General features: G+C 44.2%; 1 protein-coding gene and 1 non-coding gene across 7 annotated transcripts in view; both read right to left on the bottom strand.

Moving 5' to 3' along the window:
- RPL27A (ribosomal protein L27a) overlaps nt 1–13,272 on the bottom strand; it is a 1,008,958-nt gene that overhangs the window by 1,396 nt on the left and 994,290 nt on the right. For all 6 annotated transcript variants that reach the window (XM_050756501.1, XM_050756503.1, XM_050756504.1 and 3 more), the window contains exons 2-4: nt 1,600–1,624; nt 1,148–1,211; nt 368–443 (exon numbers count right to left, since the gene is read on the bottom strand). In XM_050756501.1, the coding sequence (XP_050612458.1) occupies nt 368–443; nt 1,148–1,211; nt 1,600–1,602 (143 nt within the window). In that variant the 5' untranslated portion in view covers nt 1,603–1,624. The remainder of the gene's footprint in view (nt 1–367; nt 444–1,147; nt 1,212–1,599; nt 1,625–13,272) is intronic.
- LOC126936705 (small nucleolar RNA SNORA3/SNORA45 family) lies at nt 95–224 on the bottom strand. The gene has a single exon (XR_007719525.1). It is a non-coding gene; the product is annotated as a small nucleolar RNA SNORA3/SNORA45 family (small nucleolar RNA).

The raw sequence follows: 13,272 nt of genomic DNA on the forward strand, positions 1-13,272 counted from the left end.
AGCACTCTATGGAAAATCTACATACTCCTATAATAAAGGTCTTCCAAATAGCCAAAATTTATCATCCACTAGTTTGTGAGTAGGTGAATGTGAAGCATGTCTCTAACCTGGTGACTGACTGTGCCATAAGGCCTACAGCCAGTGAATAAGATCAGCAGTTACTCTCCGAGGACTCTAGCACACTCAGGCAATAGCTGATACCCAAGCGTGACTCTAGCCTCGATGACAGGTTCTCAGTTCATACGAAGTGTTAACTTGGTAAAAAAACAGCAGTAGGCAAGGCTTGCTTCTAAACTTTTTGTTTAAGCCAGCCCTCTCTCTGCCCCTACCTCCCAAGCTGTGTCAAAAGCAGTCCAAGGACACTTACTATTTGTCGAAGTTGATCCGGTGGTGATGCAGACCACCAGCATTACCGCGGCCTCCGGGGTGCTTCCGGTGCTTGCCTGCAGGAATACAAAGCTACATGGGGCCGGTGTGATGGCTCATGCCTGTAATCCCAGCACTTTAGGAGGCCGAGGCGGGCGGATCACCTGAGGTTAGGAGTTCGAGACCAGCCTGGCCAACACAGAGAAACCCCTGACTCTATTAAAAATAGAAAAACTAGCCGGACGTGGTGGCGCACACCTGTAATACCAGCTACTGAGGCAGGAGAATCGCTTGAGCCGAGATTTCGCCACTGCACTCCAGCCTGGGCGACAGTGATCAGTCTTTCCCCCCCGCCCCCCCCCCAGAAAGCTACATGCACCACACAGCCTTCTCATGCCTCTCAATACTTCCTCGTACAAAAGCCGAGCGTTTCCCCAGACGTCTGTGTCCCGCTTACGCTGTTCCTACCCTACCGATGCCGGTTTCAGCAATGCGATTACTTCAGGATTCCGGGTGAAACATCTTTTCAGGTTCCACATCACAGCATTCCCACAGTACTCCACGTCTTCAACTAACCTAATACCGTGCCTGCTCAATTCCTATTACTCCACTGATGTGAAATTCCTTAGAACTGGACTACTACAGGATCCTCAGAAAAAAATCAACAGCTGTCCAACTTGACCCCACAAAAAGGTCTTATTCTTATAGGCTACCGATCTCCAGACTAGCTAAGCACCCGAAGAGAGCCCAAGGCCCACCCCGAGGGGAAGCCGGCACTCACCTATGCGGCCGTGGCCGTGGCTCACGTGGCCCCGAAGTTTCCGGGTCTTCCTCAGTCTGGATGGCTGTGTGGAAAAAGCTTGGTGGTAAGGCCTAAGGAATTAGGGGCAGGGGGCGATGCCTGCCAGCTGTGAGATGGGCCTGTAAGCCTGTGGATCAAGGACCCAACTAATTGAGCGTTCGGTAAAGTTGTGGGTACCGATCGGCCTAGGGCCGTGCTCACCACGGTAGCGCCGGAGGCCGCGTGTCCTAGAGATCTGAACCGCGGGCCTAACAGACGGCTCCGGGAGCCCCGCCCCGCGCCCGCGCCCGCGCCGGCCACCCTGCCCTGCAGGCGGCCATGCGCAGCCTGGAAGCCCCGACCATGGTAGGGAGTGGATGACTAGGGGCAATGGGAATGAGCTTAGGAGTCCCCGCCGGCAAGGAAGAGGAGGCAAGAAGCGAAACACCTACCATGTCGGCAGCCCAGACGAAAAAGGAAGGCCTTCGCCAAGTCTCGCGAGGTATCGGGCACGGGGGGCGGGGCCAAGTGCCTCACTTCCGGTCACAGAGGCCGGGCTTCGGGCGGGGCCTCTTGGTCTCACGGGATTGCGCGTCTCCTAGTCGCCTCCTCGGGGTGGTGATACCCTTCACAGAATCTTGTGGTGGGGGTGAACGGTCTCGGTGAAGCCGGCTGTGACAGGCTCGGAAGACGAGAACTGTTGAAGAATCGGGGCTAGGTGTGCTGTACTGCACGCCGCCCATGCCTGCTTGAGCCGGCCCCTTTTCTGGCGCCTGGGCCAGGGAACCGCCTAAGCCGACCCTAAGGGCCTCGGTATCAAGCTCCTCACCAAATGCGCCAGCCCTGAGCCGCCCCGCGCGCCTCCCCAGTTCTTAGTGGTTTGCTCGGGGCTGGTGATAGTGGCGGCTGGTTTGTCTCCCGGCCGCAGTGCGGAACCGCGAGGCCCTGTTTAATCCTCAGTATGGCCACCTGGTGTCTCGCTCGGTTTTCTGAAGCTCGGGCGGCTCCCGAAATGCCTCCTCCCGCTCACACTCCTGAGTGGGCACTCCGGCTTCCTTTCTCTTTTGCCCTTCTGCTATCAATCATTTGGTTGTCCTCTCAGGTTTGAGCAACTTAAATCGGTTCAGGGACTTAGATGCCTGGTTGCTTTATGGTTCTTTTAATGCAGATATTGTAAATACTTTTTCTAAATGCCACATTTAGGCCAGGCGCAGTGGCTTACACCTGTAGTCCCAACACTTTCGGAGGTCGAGGCGCGAGGATTGCTTGAGGCGAGTAGTTCAACAACAGCCTGGGCAACATAGTGAGACCCTTGTCTCTACATACAAAAGTAAATAAGTAAAAATAAATGCTGTTTTTGAATTTTCTCCAGAATCTACGTAACACGCCTGTGACCCTTTCCTGGACACAATGCAGACATAGTTGCTCGCTTCCCCACCTGTACCACCATACAATCTAGTACAGCCCTTATGTAATTTATTGACCTACATTTGTCTTCCCTACTAGACCTAATTCCTTATGTGGTCAAGGACGGTTTTCTTTTATCCACACTCAACTAGTGATTGTTGAGTGAATAAATGAACTTCCCCTCACCTCCCTGTCTTCGCTAATAGCAGCGTGTCTTCTCTCTGAAGTCGGTTACTTCAGCCAGTGTTCAAGATCCCATCCCCTCGCTAGTCTATTAATAGATCCCATGGGAAAAATGAAATAAATTTTTAAAATCCCACCCCCTCAGTTATTCCCTGTGTGTATGTGTGAGCGTGAGTGTGTATTTATTTATTTTTATTTCTTTTGCCCCCTTCAGCTAAAATATAAAAATATCCAAAATTCTGGCCGGGAGTGGTGGCTCACTCCTGTAATCCCAGCACTTTGGAAGGCCAACGCGGGTGGATTACGAGGTCAGGAGATCGAGACCATCCTGACTAACACGGTGAAACCCCGTCACTACTAAAAATACAAAAAATTAGCCGGGCGAGGTGGCGGGCGCCTGTAGTCTCAGCTACTCGGGAGGCTGAGGCAGGAGAATGGTGTGAACCGGGAAGGTGGAGCTTGCAGTGAGCCGAGATTCACGCCACTGCACTCCAGCCTGGGCGACAGAGCCAGACTCGAGCTCAAAAAAAAAAAAAAAAAAAAAAAAATCCAAAATTCTCCCATGTCCTTGCCCTTTCCTTTACAGCCAAGCTCCCCAAAAGAGTAGTCTACAAATCCTGCCCATTTGCACCTTCCCATCCATTGTTCTCTGCAATCTAGCTCACAGCCTGTGACTGCAATGAAATTGTTCTTACTAATGCCATTAATGAACCAATTGCCAAATTGGACTCTTCCTATTCTTGATACCACTTGTTCTTTCTGTTGTACTTTAATCTGTTGACGTCTTTTTCTAGAGAAAGTCTTGCCTTCCTCCTACTCTTTGGTCACTTCTCAGTCTTCTTTTCAGATTCTTCCAGCGTTGTCCACCATTTAAATGTTGATGTTCCTCAGCCTTCTGTCCTTGTCCTTATGTTTTCACAGTATATGGTCTTCTTGGGTGGCTTCAATTCACATCCTTATTGCTGACCTCCACATCCATATGGTCACTTAATTACTGGTTAGTATTCCTTGGACATTCTACAGACAAAGTAAACATATCCAAAGAACTCAATCTTCACTGCTCACTGGTGCCTTCTCCTTTATTCTCTGTCTTGGTGAGTAGCACCATTGTCCACCTAGATAATGAAAATTGTCCCCAAACCTTCTCTTCTTCTGCTGCACTGTCACCCTATCCTTTTGTTTCTGTTCTATCTCTCCAATGTGCTTCCTCTGTTTAAGCCTTAGTGCCCCTGCCTTCATTCAGGCCCGCATCATATCTCTTATCTGGAGTTTACAACACCTTCCTTTGTTCACTCTGCCTGCCTTCTAACCCTCCTCCAATCTCTGTATCCTTCACATCTCCACCAGGTTAGTATTCCAAAAACATGACTTCCATTCTTTTACTTAGTTGATCAAAAAGTTCAATAGCTCCTTATGACCAACAGAATATAGCCCACTTGCCTTTCCAACCTTACCTCAGCCTCTCCCTTACACAAGCTTTCTACTGCAGCCATGTTTGGTATATCCCATCTGCATTTTTGCCTTTGCTCATGCTGTTTCCCATCCCGGAGTGCCTATCCTCTTCCTGACCATGTGTCCTGAATCTTCCTCAACCTTTAAGGTCCACCTTATATTCTGTTTCTTCCCAGAACACTTCAGTCTACAAGGATAACAACCAACATTTTCAGAGCACTTGGCAGTTTACAAAATGCATCTGCCTGAAGGCACAGCACTACCAGCCTCATTTTATGCGTGTGAAAACTGAAGCACAGAAGAATTGGGTGACTTGTCAGACGCTGCATAGGTGGTCAGCTACAGAGCCTGGGCGTAGCCTTGAGTCTTCTCTCTCCAGATCTCTTGCTTTTACCTCAGTGACCAGTCCCTCTCTGACCTCACAGCATTATGGTCTTCATCCCTCCATCAACCTTAATCACATACTGCATGTGACCAGTAGGAAGAGGGGTCTTGAGAGTAGGAGGTGAGATCAAAGAAGAGATCATCCTCTATTTGACATCAAAACTGGCCAGTAAGTGCACAAGAAATGAGCTGGGTTACCTGGAACCTAACCTTGGGAAGATGATCTGTCAATGCAGGTAAGCTGGGCAGAGCCTTGGGAATGGAAGGGAACCATCAGGGGTATTAGAGCTGGGGCCTGCAATGAGGACCACCACTGCAAGGAGTTGGGGTAGGGTTCTAGGTGCTGAGACACTCTCCTGGATAGTTCGCCAGGTTCCTTGGTTATGGAGGAGCTACATCCTGTCCCTCAGGCCACCCGGCTGAACAGAAGACCTCCCAGAGTGGACCCAGCACTCCCCGTTGGGTTCTGTGCTCACCTAACATTCTTCTTATCAATGGTTTGATCTGGTTGTAGAGGGAGTACCCTGGGTAGTTATCTGGCTCTATCCAGTTTTCTATCCAGCTCCCTCTCCTTCAAAAGGCAACCACATGACTTAAACACACAACTCATGTGAGGTTTGTTCAGTGTGTGTCACTTTTCCTAGGTGGACAGAGGTCTGAGAGAGCAGACAAAGCTGAGTTCTCTGTCTGCAAAGTGGAGTAGCAGCCAGATATTTGGCATTAGGGGACCTGTCCCTCCCAACTAGGCACATGGGACATGACCTTTGGCCATGACTCCTGAGAGGTGTCCTTCTCTGTGACATCTCTTCTGAAGTACAGCATAGCTTTGTGACATCTCAGGCATCTGGGCTTCCTCAGAGTGTGAGGGCCTCAGAAAATACCTCTGAAATGAATGGAAGAGATGATACCAGGCAGCATCCTGGTGAAGCAGGCAAGTGTGCTGATTTTTTGCTGCGCCGGGCCTCTCTCCAGGTGGCCTTGGGAACACATCATCACCCTGAAGAAGGCCCTGGTGATCCCTCTTCCTTTCTCTCTTTGCTGGGTTCCTGAATTCGACATCAGTCCTTCAGATAGCAGCAACATCCTGGATGGATCCAGCTCTGTTTTCTTGCTCTCCATCTTTAGATACGGACATTTGGAAATACTATGTTTGTTTTCTTTTTTAAGTAGAGCACTGTTAATCAAGATGGGAAGAAGCAGTGTTTCTGCTTTTTTTCCAAGTGAGAATTAGAGAAAAACTCAGAAATCCCAATTTATGCCGGGCGCGGTGGCTCAAGCCTGTAATCCCAGCACTTTGGGAGGCCGAGACGGGCGGATCACAAGGTCAGGAGATCGAGACCATCCTGGCTAACACGGTGAAACCCCGTCTCTACTAAAAAATACAAAAAACTAGCCGGGCGAGGTGGCGGGCGCCTGTAGTCCCAGCTACTCGGGAGACTGAGGCAGGAGAATGGCGGAAACCCGGGAGGCGGAGCTTGCAGTGAGCTGAGATCCGGCCATTGCACTCCAGCCTGAGCAACAGAGCTAGACTCCGTCTCAAAAAAAAAAAAAAAAAAAAAAGAAATCCCAATTTATTTCAGAAAGACTTGAAAAAGTAAACATAATAGATAGTACAACAGTAAAACAAATTCTGAAAAAAATTTAAGTATAAGCAACTCAAATCATTCCACCCTATGGTGCTGTTTTCTGAGTATTACCTTTCAACCCTTGTATACGTGGAGACATAGCTGTCTGCAAAGTTGATGATCATAGTATACAAATCCTTTTGTATTCTGCTTTTTATTTAATACCATGGCAGTTTTTCGTATCACTAGCCAGTCTTCATGATTATTTTTAACAGCTGAAGAGTAATTTATTTTCAGCATATACTACCATTTATTAAGCCACTTTCTTGTGTGTTTTGTTTTTTAAAAAAATTCTTACTGTATTCTTTGCTGTTAGAGACAATGATGGAATGAGCATTTGTATATAATATTTTCTTCTCCTGTTGAATAACTTGTCTAGGATAAATTCCCAGGAGTGAGACTGCTGGATTATATGGTATGAACATTTTTGTGATTCATTTTATGTTACTATATATTTTTTCCAAAAGGATTGTGCCAATTTATTCACCAGCAATATGTAGTTTCCAGTTTCATTTTAACCTCCCTAGCCTTGGGGGTTTTTGTTTGCCTTTATCAGTAGTTTTTGATATATGTCATTTAGGGGAAATCCATAAGATCAGGCGGGGTTTTCTTCAGCACAAAGTAAAAATAATCTAATTGGAAGATTAGGGATTTTTAGGAGTCTTTCTATCCAGTGTTGGATAGATTGTTCTACATGGCAATTATATTCCTAAAGCTTTGTTGGAAACTAGGGTGGAAAACCGTGCTGCCATTAAACTCAGAGTAACAAAACATGAAAAGAGAAATTCTAGAGTCTTTGAGAACAGTTTATACAATAGCAGAAAAAAGAAGTTATGTATTTGGGTTTTCATTTAATTTCAGAGGATAAAATTAATGGAAAGAACACAGAAACTTGGGTTCATTGCCTAGTTCTGTTTTTGTTGTTGTTGTCGTTGTTGTTGTTGTTTTTAAAGATAGGGTCTTGTATGTGGCCCAGGCTGGTCTCAAACTGCTAGCCTCAAGCAGCCCTCCTACCTCGACCTCCCAAAGCACTGGGATTACAGGCGTGACCATCACACCCAGTCTCCTAGTTCTGTTTTTACTAACTGAATTGTATTGAACAAATAGCATATTCTCTTTGAATCTGTTTTCTTGTCTGTATAATGAAAAAATGATGAGATTAATTCATTCATTTTATAAATATTAATTGAGTGTATACTGTGTTCCTGCACTAGGTGTCAGGCAAGTGAAGGGCAGGTACAATTGTGAATAGGGAAGGGCAAAAGTCCTTCCCTAAGACTATGTCTAAGACATACATTAAACAAGCAAACAAATAATGTATCATATATAACACAGCCTAGCAAAGAGTAGGTACTCTCATTACCTACTCTTTCTCCCTAAAATAAGTGTTATTTTTATGATAATTTGTTCTGTACCTCTCATGCAAACTATCTTTGAAATTCTTATTGCCAGTGTGATGTGGAATGACTTGTTCCGTCATTCCTTGGCAAACTTAGGGTACTCCAGTCAATATTTTCCTTTTCTTAAATATAGATGTGGTAAGATGTTAAAAGGAGGTGGTTTGTGGCAAGGTATTGTCTTAAAATTTAACTTTTTACCAACATTTTAAAATTTAAATAAAAATAAGAATTTCTGGGGTTTTGGAAAACTAAGATTTGGAGACACTAGACCCACATTCTTTTAAGTAAAGCACTTTATTCATATAGATTGCCCAGCCCCTGTAGGCATTTGAATTTACTATCTTGGTGTAAGTATAGTCTTCCAAACTCTGTCCCCTCCACTCTTCTAGGTCAGGGGAGATAAGAAGGAGAGGGAAGAACTAATTTATGATGAAAGCAGCCACAGAAAGGGGGCAGAAATGGGGTCATTTGACCCTTCCTCTTCTCAAATCAGAAACTCATTGCGTGGATGTGCCTTTAAATTAAACTTTTACTTTCGTGGAGTAACTTCAATGGCTTTCTAAGACATAAATGAGATGCTTGCTTCTTTATATTCTTACCCTGTGTAGTACTTGCTCGTGGTGGAAAGCCATGATACCTCCCTGAATTCCCAGGATTGTGATGCAAGGTCTAATGCAGTAGTTCTCAAAGTGTGATCTGTAGACCCTATGGGGTAGGGGGTCCCTGAGATCATTTCAGGGGGTCCACAGGTCAAAACAATTTTAATAATAAAGCTAACGTGTTATTTGATCTTTTCACTGGTTGACATTTGCACTGATGCCAAAGCAATGTTGTATAAAACTGCTGATGTTTTGGGCACCGAACTGGAACAAAACATTATATTCTTTACCACTAGGCATCTGCCGGTAGTAGTAGTAGTAGTAGTAGTAGTAGTAGTAGTAGTAGTAGTAGTAGTAGGCATCTGCCGGTGGTAGTAGTAGTAGTAGTAGTAGTAGTAGAAGAAGGAGGAGGAAGAGGAAGAGGAAGAGGAAGAGAGTTTACCTGAAGAATGTCCATCAATGATAAAGTGGTAACAATTTTTATTAAATCTCAATCTTAAATTCTGAAGTACTTTTTTAGATTTCTTTTTGATATTCTGTGTGAAGAAAAAGTGTTCCTGCTACAAATCAAAGTGAGAAACTGTGCTTGTGCTATTGAGTTGCAAGTTAAACTAGCTTTTTAAAAAATGAAACATCACAGACAGGTGTGGTGGCTGACACCTGTAATCTTTGGGAGGCCGAGGCAGGTGAATCACGAGGTCTGGAGATCGAGACCATCCTGGCCAACATGGTAAAACCCCGTCTCTACTAAAAATACAGAAATTACCTGGGCATGGTGGTGTATGACTGTAATCCTAGCTACTTAGGAGGCTGAGGCAGGAGAATCACTTGAACCAGGGAGTCGGAGGTTGCAGTGAACCAAGATCACACCACTGCACTCCAGCCTGATGACAGGGCGAGACTCCATCTAATAAATAAATAAATAAATAAATAAAAATAAATAAAAAATGAAACATCAGTATTACACGAAAGGACAACTGGCAGGCGGGGCACGGTGGCTCATGCCTATAATCCCAGCACTTTGGGAGACCAAGGCGGGTAGATCACCTGAGGTTGGGAGTTCAAGATCAACCTGACCAACATGGAGAAATCATGTCTCTACTAAAAATACAAAATTAGCAGGGTGTGGCAGTGCATGCTTGTAATCCCAGCTGCTTGGGAGGCTGACGCAGGAGAATCACTTGAACCTGGGAGGCGGAGGTTGCAGTGAGCCAAAATCATGCCATTGCACACTCCAGCCATGGCAACAAGAGCAAAACTCTATCTCAAAACAACAACAACAACAACAACAACAACAACAACAAAAAACAATAACTGGCAGACAAACTGTGGTTAATCAGACATGGGAATTTGTCAGATATTTTCTCAAAAGTGAAATGACAGTATTTGTTGCCAATGATAAAATTCAAGCGTTCAAGCACAAGTTAGAATTCTGGTACAGTTTTTGGTGCCTCCCTGAGTTTGGCAGCTTCTCAATACTTAAAGAAATTTCTGATGAGATTAGAGGTGATTCTAAAGAATGTGATTTTTTTGTTATTGTGTAATGAAATGTGTCGATATTTGGAACATCTGCTTAAGTCATTGAACTGGTATTTTCCAAATGACCAATGCTTGGTGTTAAAAAATTATGCCTGCGGAAAAGAGTAGTTCAAAGAGCAAGATCAGCAGATTTTAATATAACAGAAATAGAAAAGTTTGGTTCAGAGTCTACGTTATAAATAACATTTAAGAAACTACTACCACTTGTTGAATTTTGGTGTGGTATCAAAGAATATCCACAATTACCTGATAAGGCTATTAAAGTACTCCTATCTTTTCCAGCTATATGTCTGTGTGAGACTGGATTTTCCTCATATACTATAAACAAAAGAACATATAACAGATTGACTGCAGAAGCAGGTATGGGAATCCAGCTGTCTTCTATTAAGCCAGATGTTAAAGAGTTTGGCGCATATGAGAAACAGTGTGACTCTTCTCATTAAATTAATTTTTATGAAAGAAGTTAATTTTGTTTTAGGCTGGGTGCAGTTTGCTCACGCCTATAATCCCAGCACTTTGGGAGGCCAATGTGGAGGATCACTTGAGGCCAGGAGTTTGAGACCAGCTTGGGCTACATAGCAAGACCTGGTCTCTACAAAAATAAAAATAAAAATAAAATAGTTGGGTGTGGTGGCACATGCCTGCAGTGCTAGCTGCCTAGGAGGCTGAAGCAAGAAGTTTGCTTGAGCTCAGAAGTTTGAGGCTGCAGTGAACTTCGCACGACTGCCCTCCAGCCTAGGCAACAGAGCAAAACCCTGTCTTAAAAAATAAATATATAAATAAATAAAAGGAAAAAAAAAGAAATAGTTATTTTTTCCTATAAAGTATGTTATTTGTGTTAACATATAGCAGGTTTATTATGTTATGAAAATTAGTGTTTTAAAATTTTCTCAGCTTTAACTTCTAATGTGGTAAATAGCAATAGATATAACTCACATAAATAAACTCTCTTTGGAGTCTTCAATAAGTAAACATATGTAAAGGGGTTCCCAAGACCAAAAAGTTTGAGAACTACCGGCCCAATGAAAGAAACTCAGGCATACTTGAACTTCTAATAGAGACTGTCCTTGTCTCTAATCATGCTGCTGCTATGGCTGTTTTCTGCTAAATAATTCCCAGAAGGAATTAGAAGTGCACATCTATCTATGGCTTTATGTAGCGGCATCTTTCTGGACCCCAGGCAACCTGGCCTCTCCCAGCCCCATCACCCTTCCTCCTTCCTGAAGGCTTGTCTCCTAAAGACTTCATACTGGGGTGAAATTTTTCTCAAACTTGCATAATTACTGAGACCCAGATTTGAATTAAATGATTTGTATTTTGTTTCTTAAATAAGTACAAATATAAAACTAGGTACAACTTCCTTTGGCCTTTAGTTTTTATACAACTATAAAACTGAATACAGTTTATAAATTATAAAAAACTATAAAGTCATCAAATTAATAATATTAATTTCACATGTACTTGATGTTTTTCTAAAGTAAACTATCATTAAGACTTAAATGTGGTGCTCACTCTTGTAGCTAAGTTCAGCAAACATATGCCACAATGATGATGGCTCAATTTTCCCACTTCCTTTCTCTGTTCCAAGCACTGTAAAACATGCATCATTTTGTGCCACAATGTCGTTTAGACTTCAAGTGGCAAGAATACATTATTTGTGTATTAAGTCTGCTCCTCTCTCAGCTCATTAACCTGAGACAAGTAAAACTGCCTGGTGTGTACTAGATCCTAGGCTCTTAACACTACCCCCAAAATCATATTGTGGTAGATATGTAAATAATCCAGACTATACTTTTTAAAACTTTATTATCACAATGAAACACTCGTTTTAAAAAATTAGAGGACAGAACTCATGAAAATATGTGTGTGGACCTCAGCTTGAGAACATTTCACTAATTAAGAGCATGGGCCAAGTGTGGTGGCTCACACTTGTAATTCCAGCACTTTGGGAGGCCAAGGCAGGCAGATCACTTGAGTCCAGGAGTTTGAGACCAGCCTGGGCAACATGGTGAAACTCTGTCTACTAAAAATACAAAAAATTAGCCACGTGTGGTGGCATGCACGTGTCATCCCAGTTACCTGTGAGTCTGAGGTGGGATGAAGTGGGAGGATCACTTGAGCCTGGGGAAGTCAAGGCTGCAGTGAGCTGTGACTGTGCCACTGCACTCTAGCCTGGGCCACAGAGTGAGACCCTGTCTCAAAAAAAAAAAAAAAAAAAAAAAAAAAAAAAAAAAAAGGCTGGAGTCCCGAATCAGACTGACTTGGATTTGAATTTGGACTCTGCCATTTGCCATCTGTTTTTGTGCGTGACCCAACCTCTCTAAGCCTCTTTCCTCAGCCTGTCCCTCTTGGTTTTATTTAATTTGTAAAAGTGTCTTAACCCCTTTGAAATACAGTATGTAAAGTGCCTGTCATAAACTTGTCAATAATGCAGTTTTCTTCCTTTTTCCAAAATTAAAACTTAGGTCAAGCTTGCCTACCAATAAGGAGAGGCACAAGTCTGGGACACTTTTGAAGGGTTTGTTTGCCTTCAAACAAAAGCAGACACCTCCAGACTTTGTTTTCCACGGCAGAGATGGCTGGACTCTCTTTTTGGTCCCAGGTGAGGAACTGTGGCTGAGGCATGAGCCTCCAGCTCTGGGGAGGAACATGGCCTGGACTTTTGAGGCCTTGTTCTCCGAGGCCCCTCTGGCCTGTACAAGATTTTTTTCTGCCCAAAAGAAATAGATCACTCTGCTTTGTGCTTCACTTACAGGGAGTGGAGCTGGCTCGCTCTACACGCTGCTTCTCACCTTAGCATATCAGTGGAAAAGCCCTGGTTCTGGGCATAGGCATGGCTGTGGACATGGGCATGAGCTTTATGGGGCTGCCATTAGTTGGCCAGAAACCCTGCCCTAAGAGTGGACAGATTGAGGCCGTGGTAATGACCTGGTCATTGTGCCCTCACGACCTGCCAGGTGTGGGCCCTCGTCTCCTATCCTGCCAGCATTTGCTCTGTAAGGACTGCTTCCAGGGCTTGATACAGGAGCTAGGGCAGATTGCCAAGGCTCATGAGACTGTTGCAGATGGTAAGTACAAAGGACCACAAGTTCACTTCCCACTACATAACAGGTCTCTTCCTGTTTCATAGGAACTGAATTTCAGGTGTAGAAAGAATCAGAATTTAAATGCCCAAGGGACACTCATTGCTGAAAGCAATCTTTGGGGGAATCTGTGAGACAGAGCGAATCCTCTTGATGCCTAATATATCTGTTTTGTAAGCTGGAACTTTTCATGTTTGGGATTTCCTTAAATTGGTGGCAGACTAAGAAGCCTGGGAAGGTTTTGATTCAAAGTTTGGCTGCCTTCCCAGATGCAGAGGAGGTGTTCTGACTCACTAAAACTCCAAGGCAGAAAGAGAATGACTGGCCTCCTAGGATTAGTCAGGAACAGATTTTGAATAGAATCATACTGACTAGTGAACTATTCAGTATTTAAGCTGCTGCCCAGCAGGGAGGAGCCTGTGTCTTGCTCCAGAATGTCACGTTTCCTAGGAA

The sequence above is a fragment of the Macaca thibetana genome, chromosome 14 (assembly GCF_024542745.1).
Source record: "Macaca thibetana thibetana isolate TM-01 chromosome 14, ASM2454274v1, whole genome shotgun sequence".
NCBI classification, from domain to species: Eukaryota; Metazoa; Chordata; class Mammalia; order Primates; family Cercopithecidae; genus Macaca; species Macaca thibetana.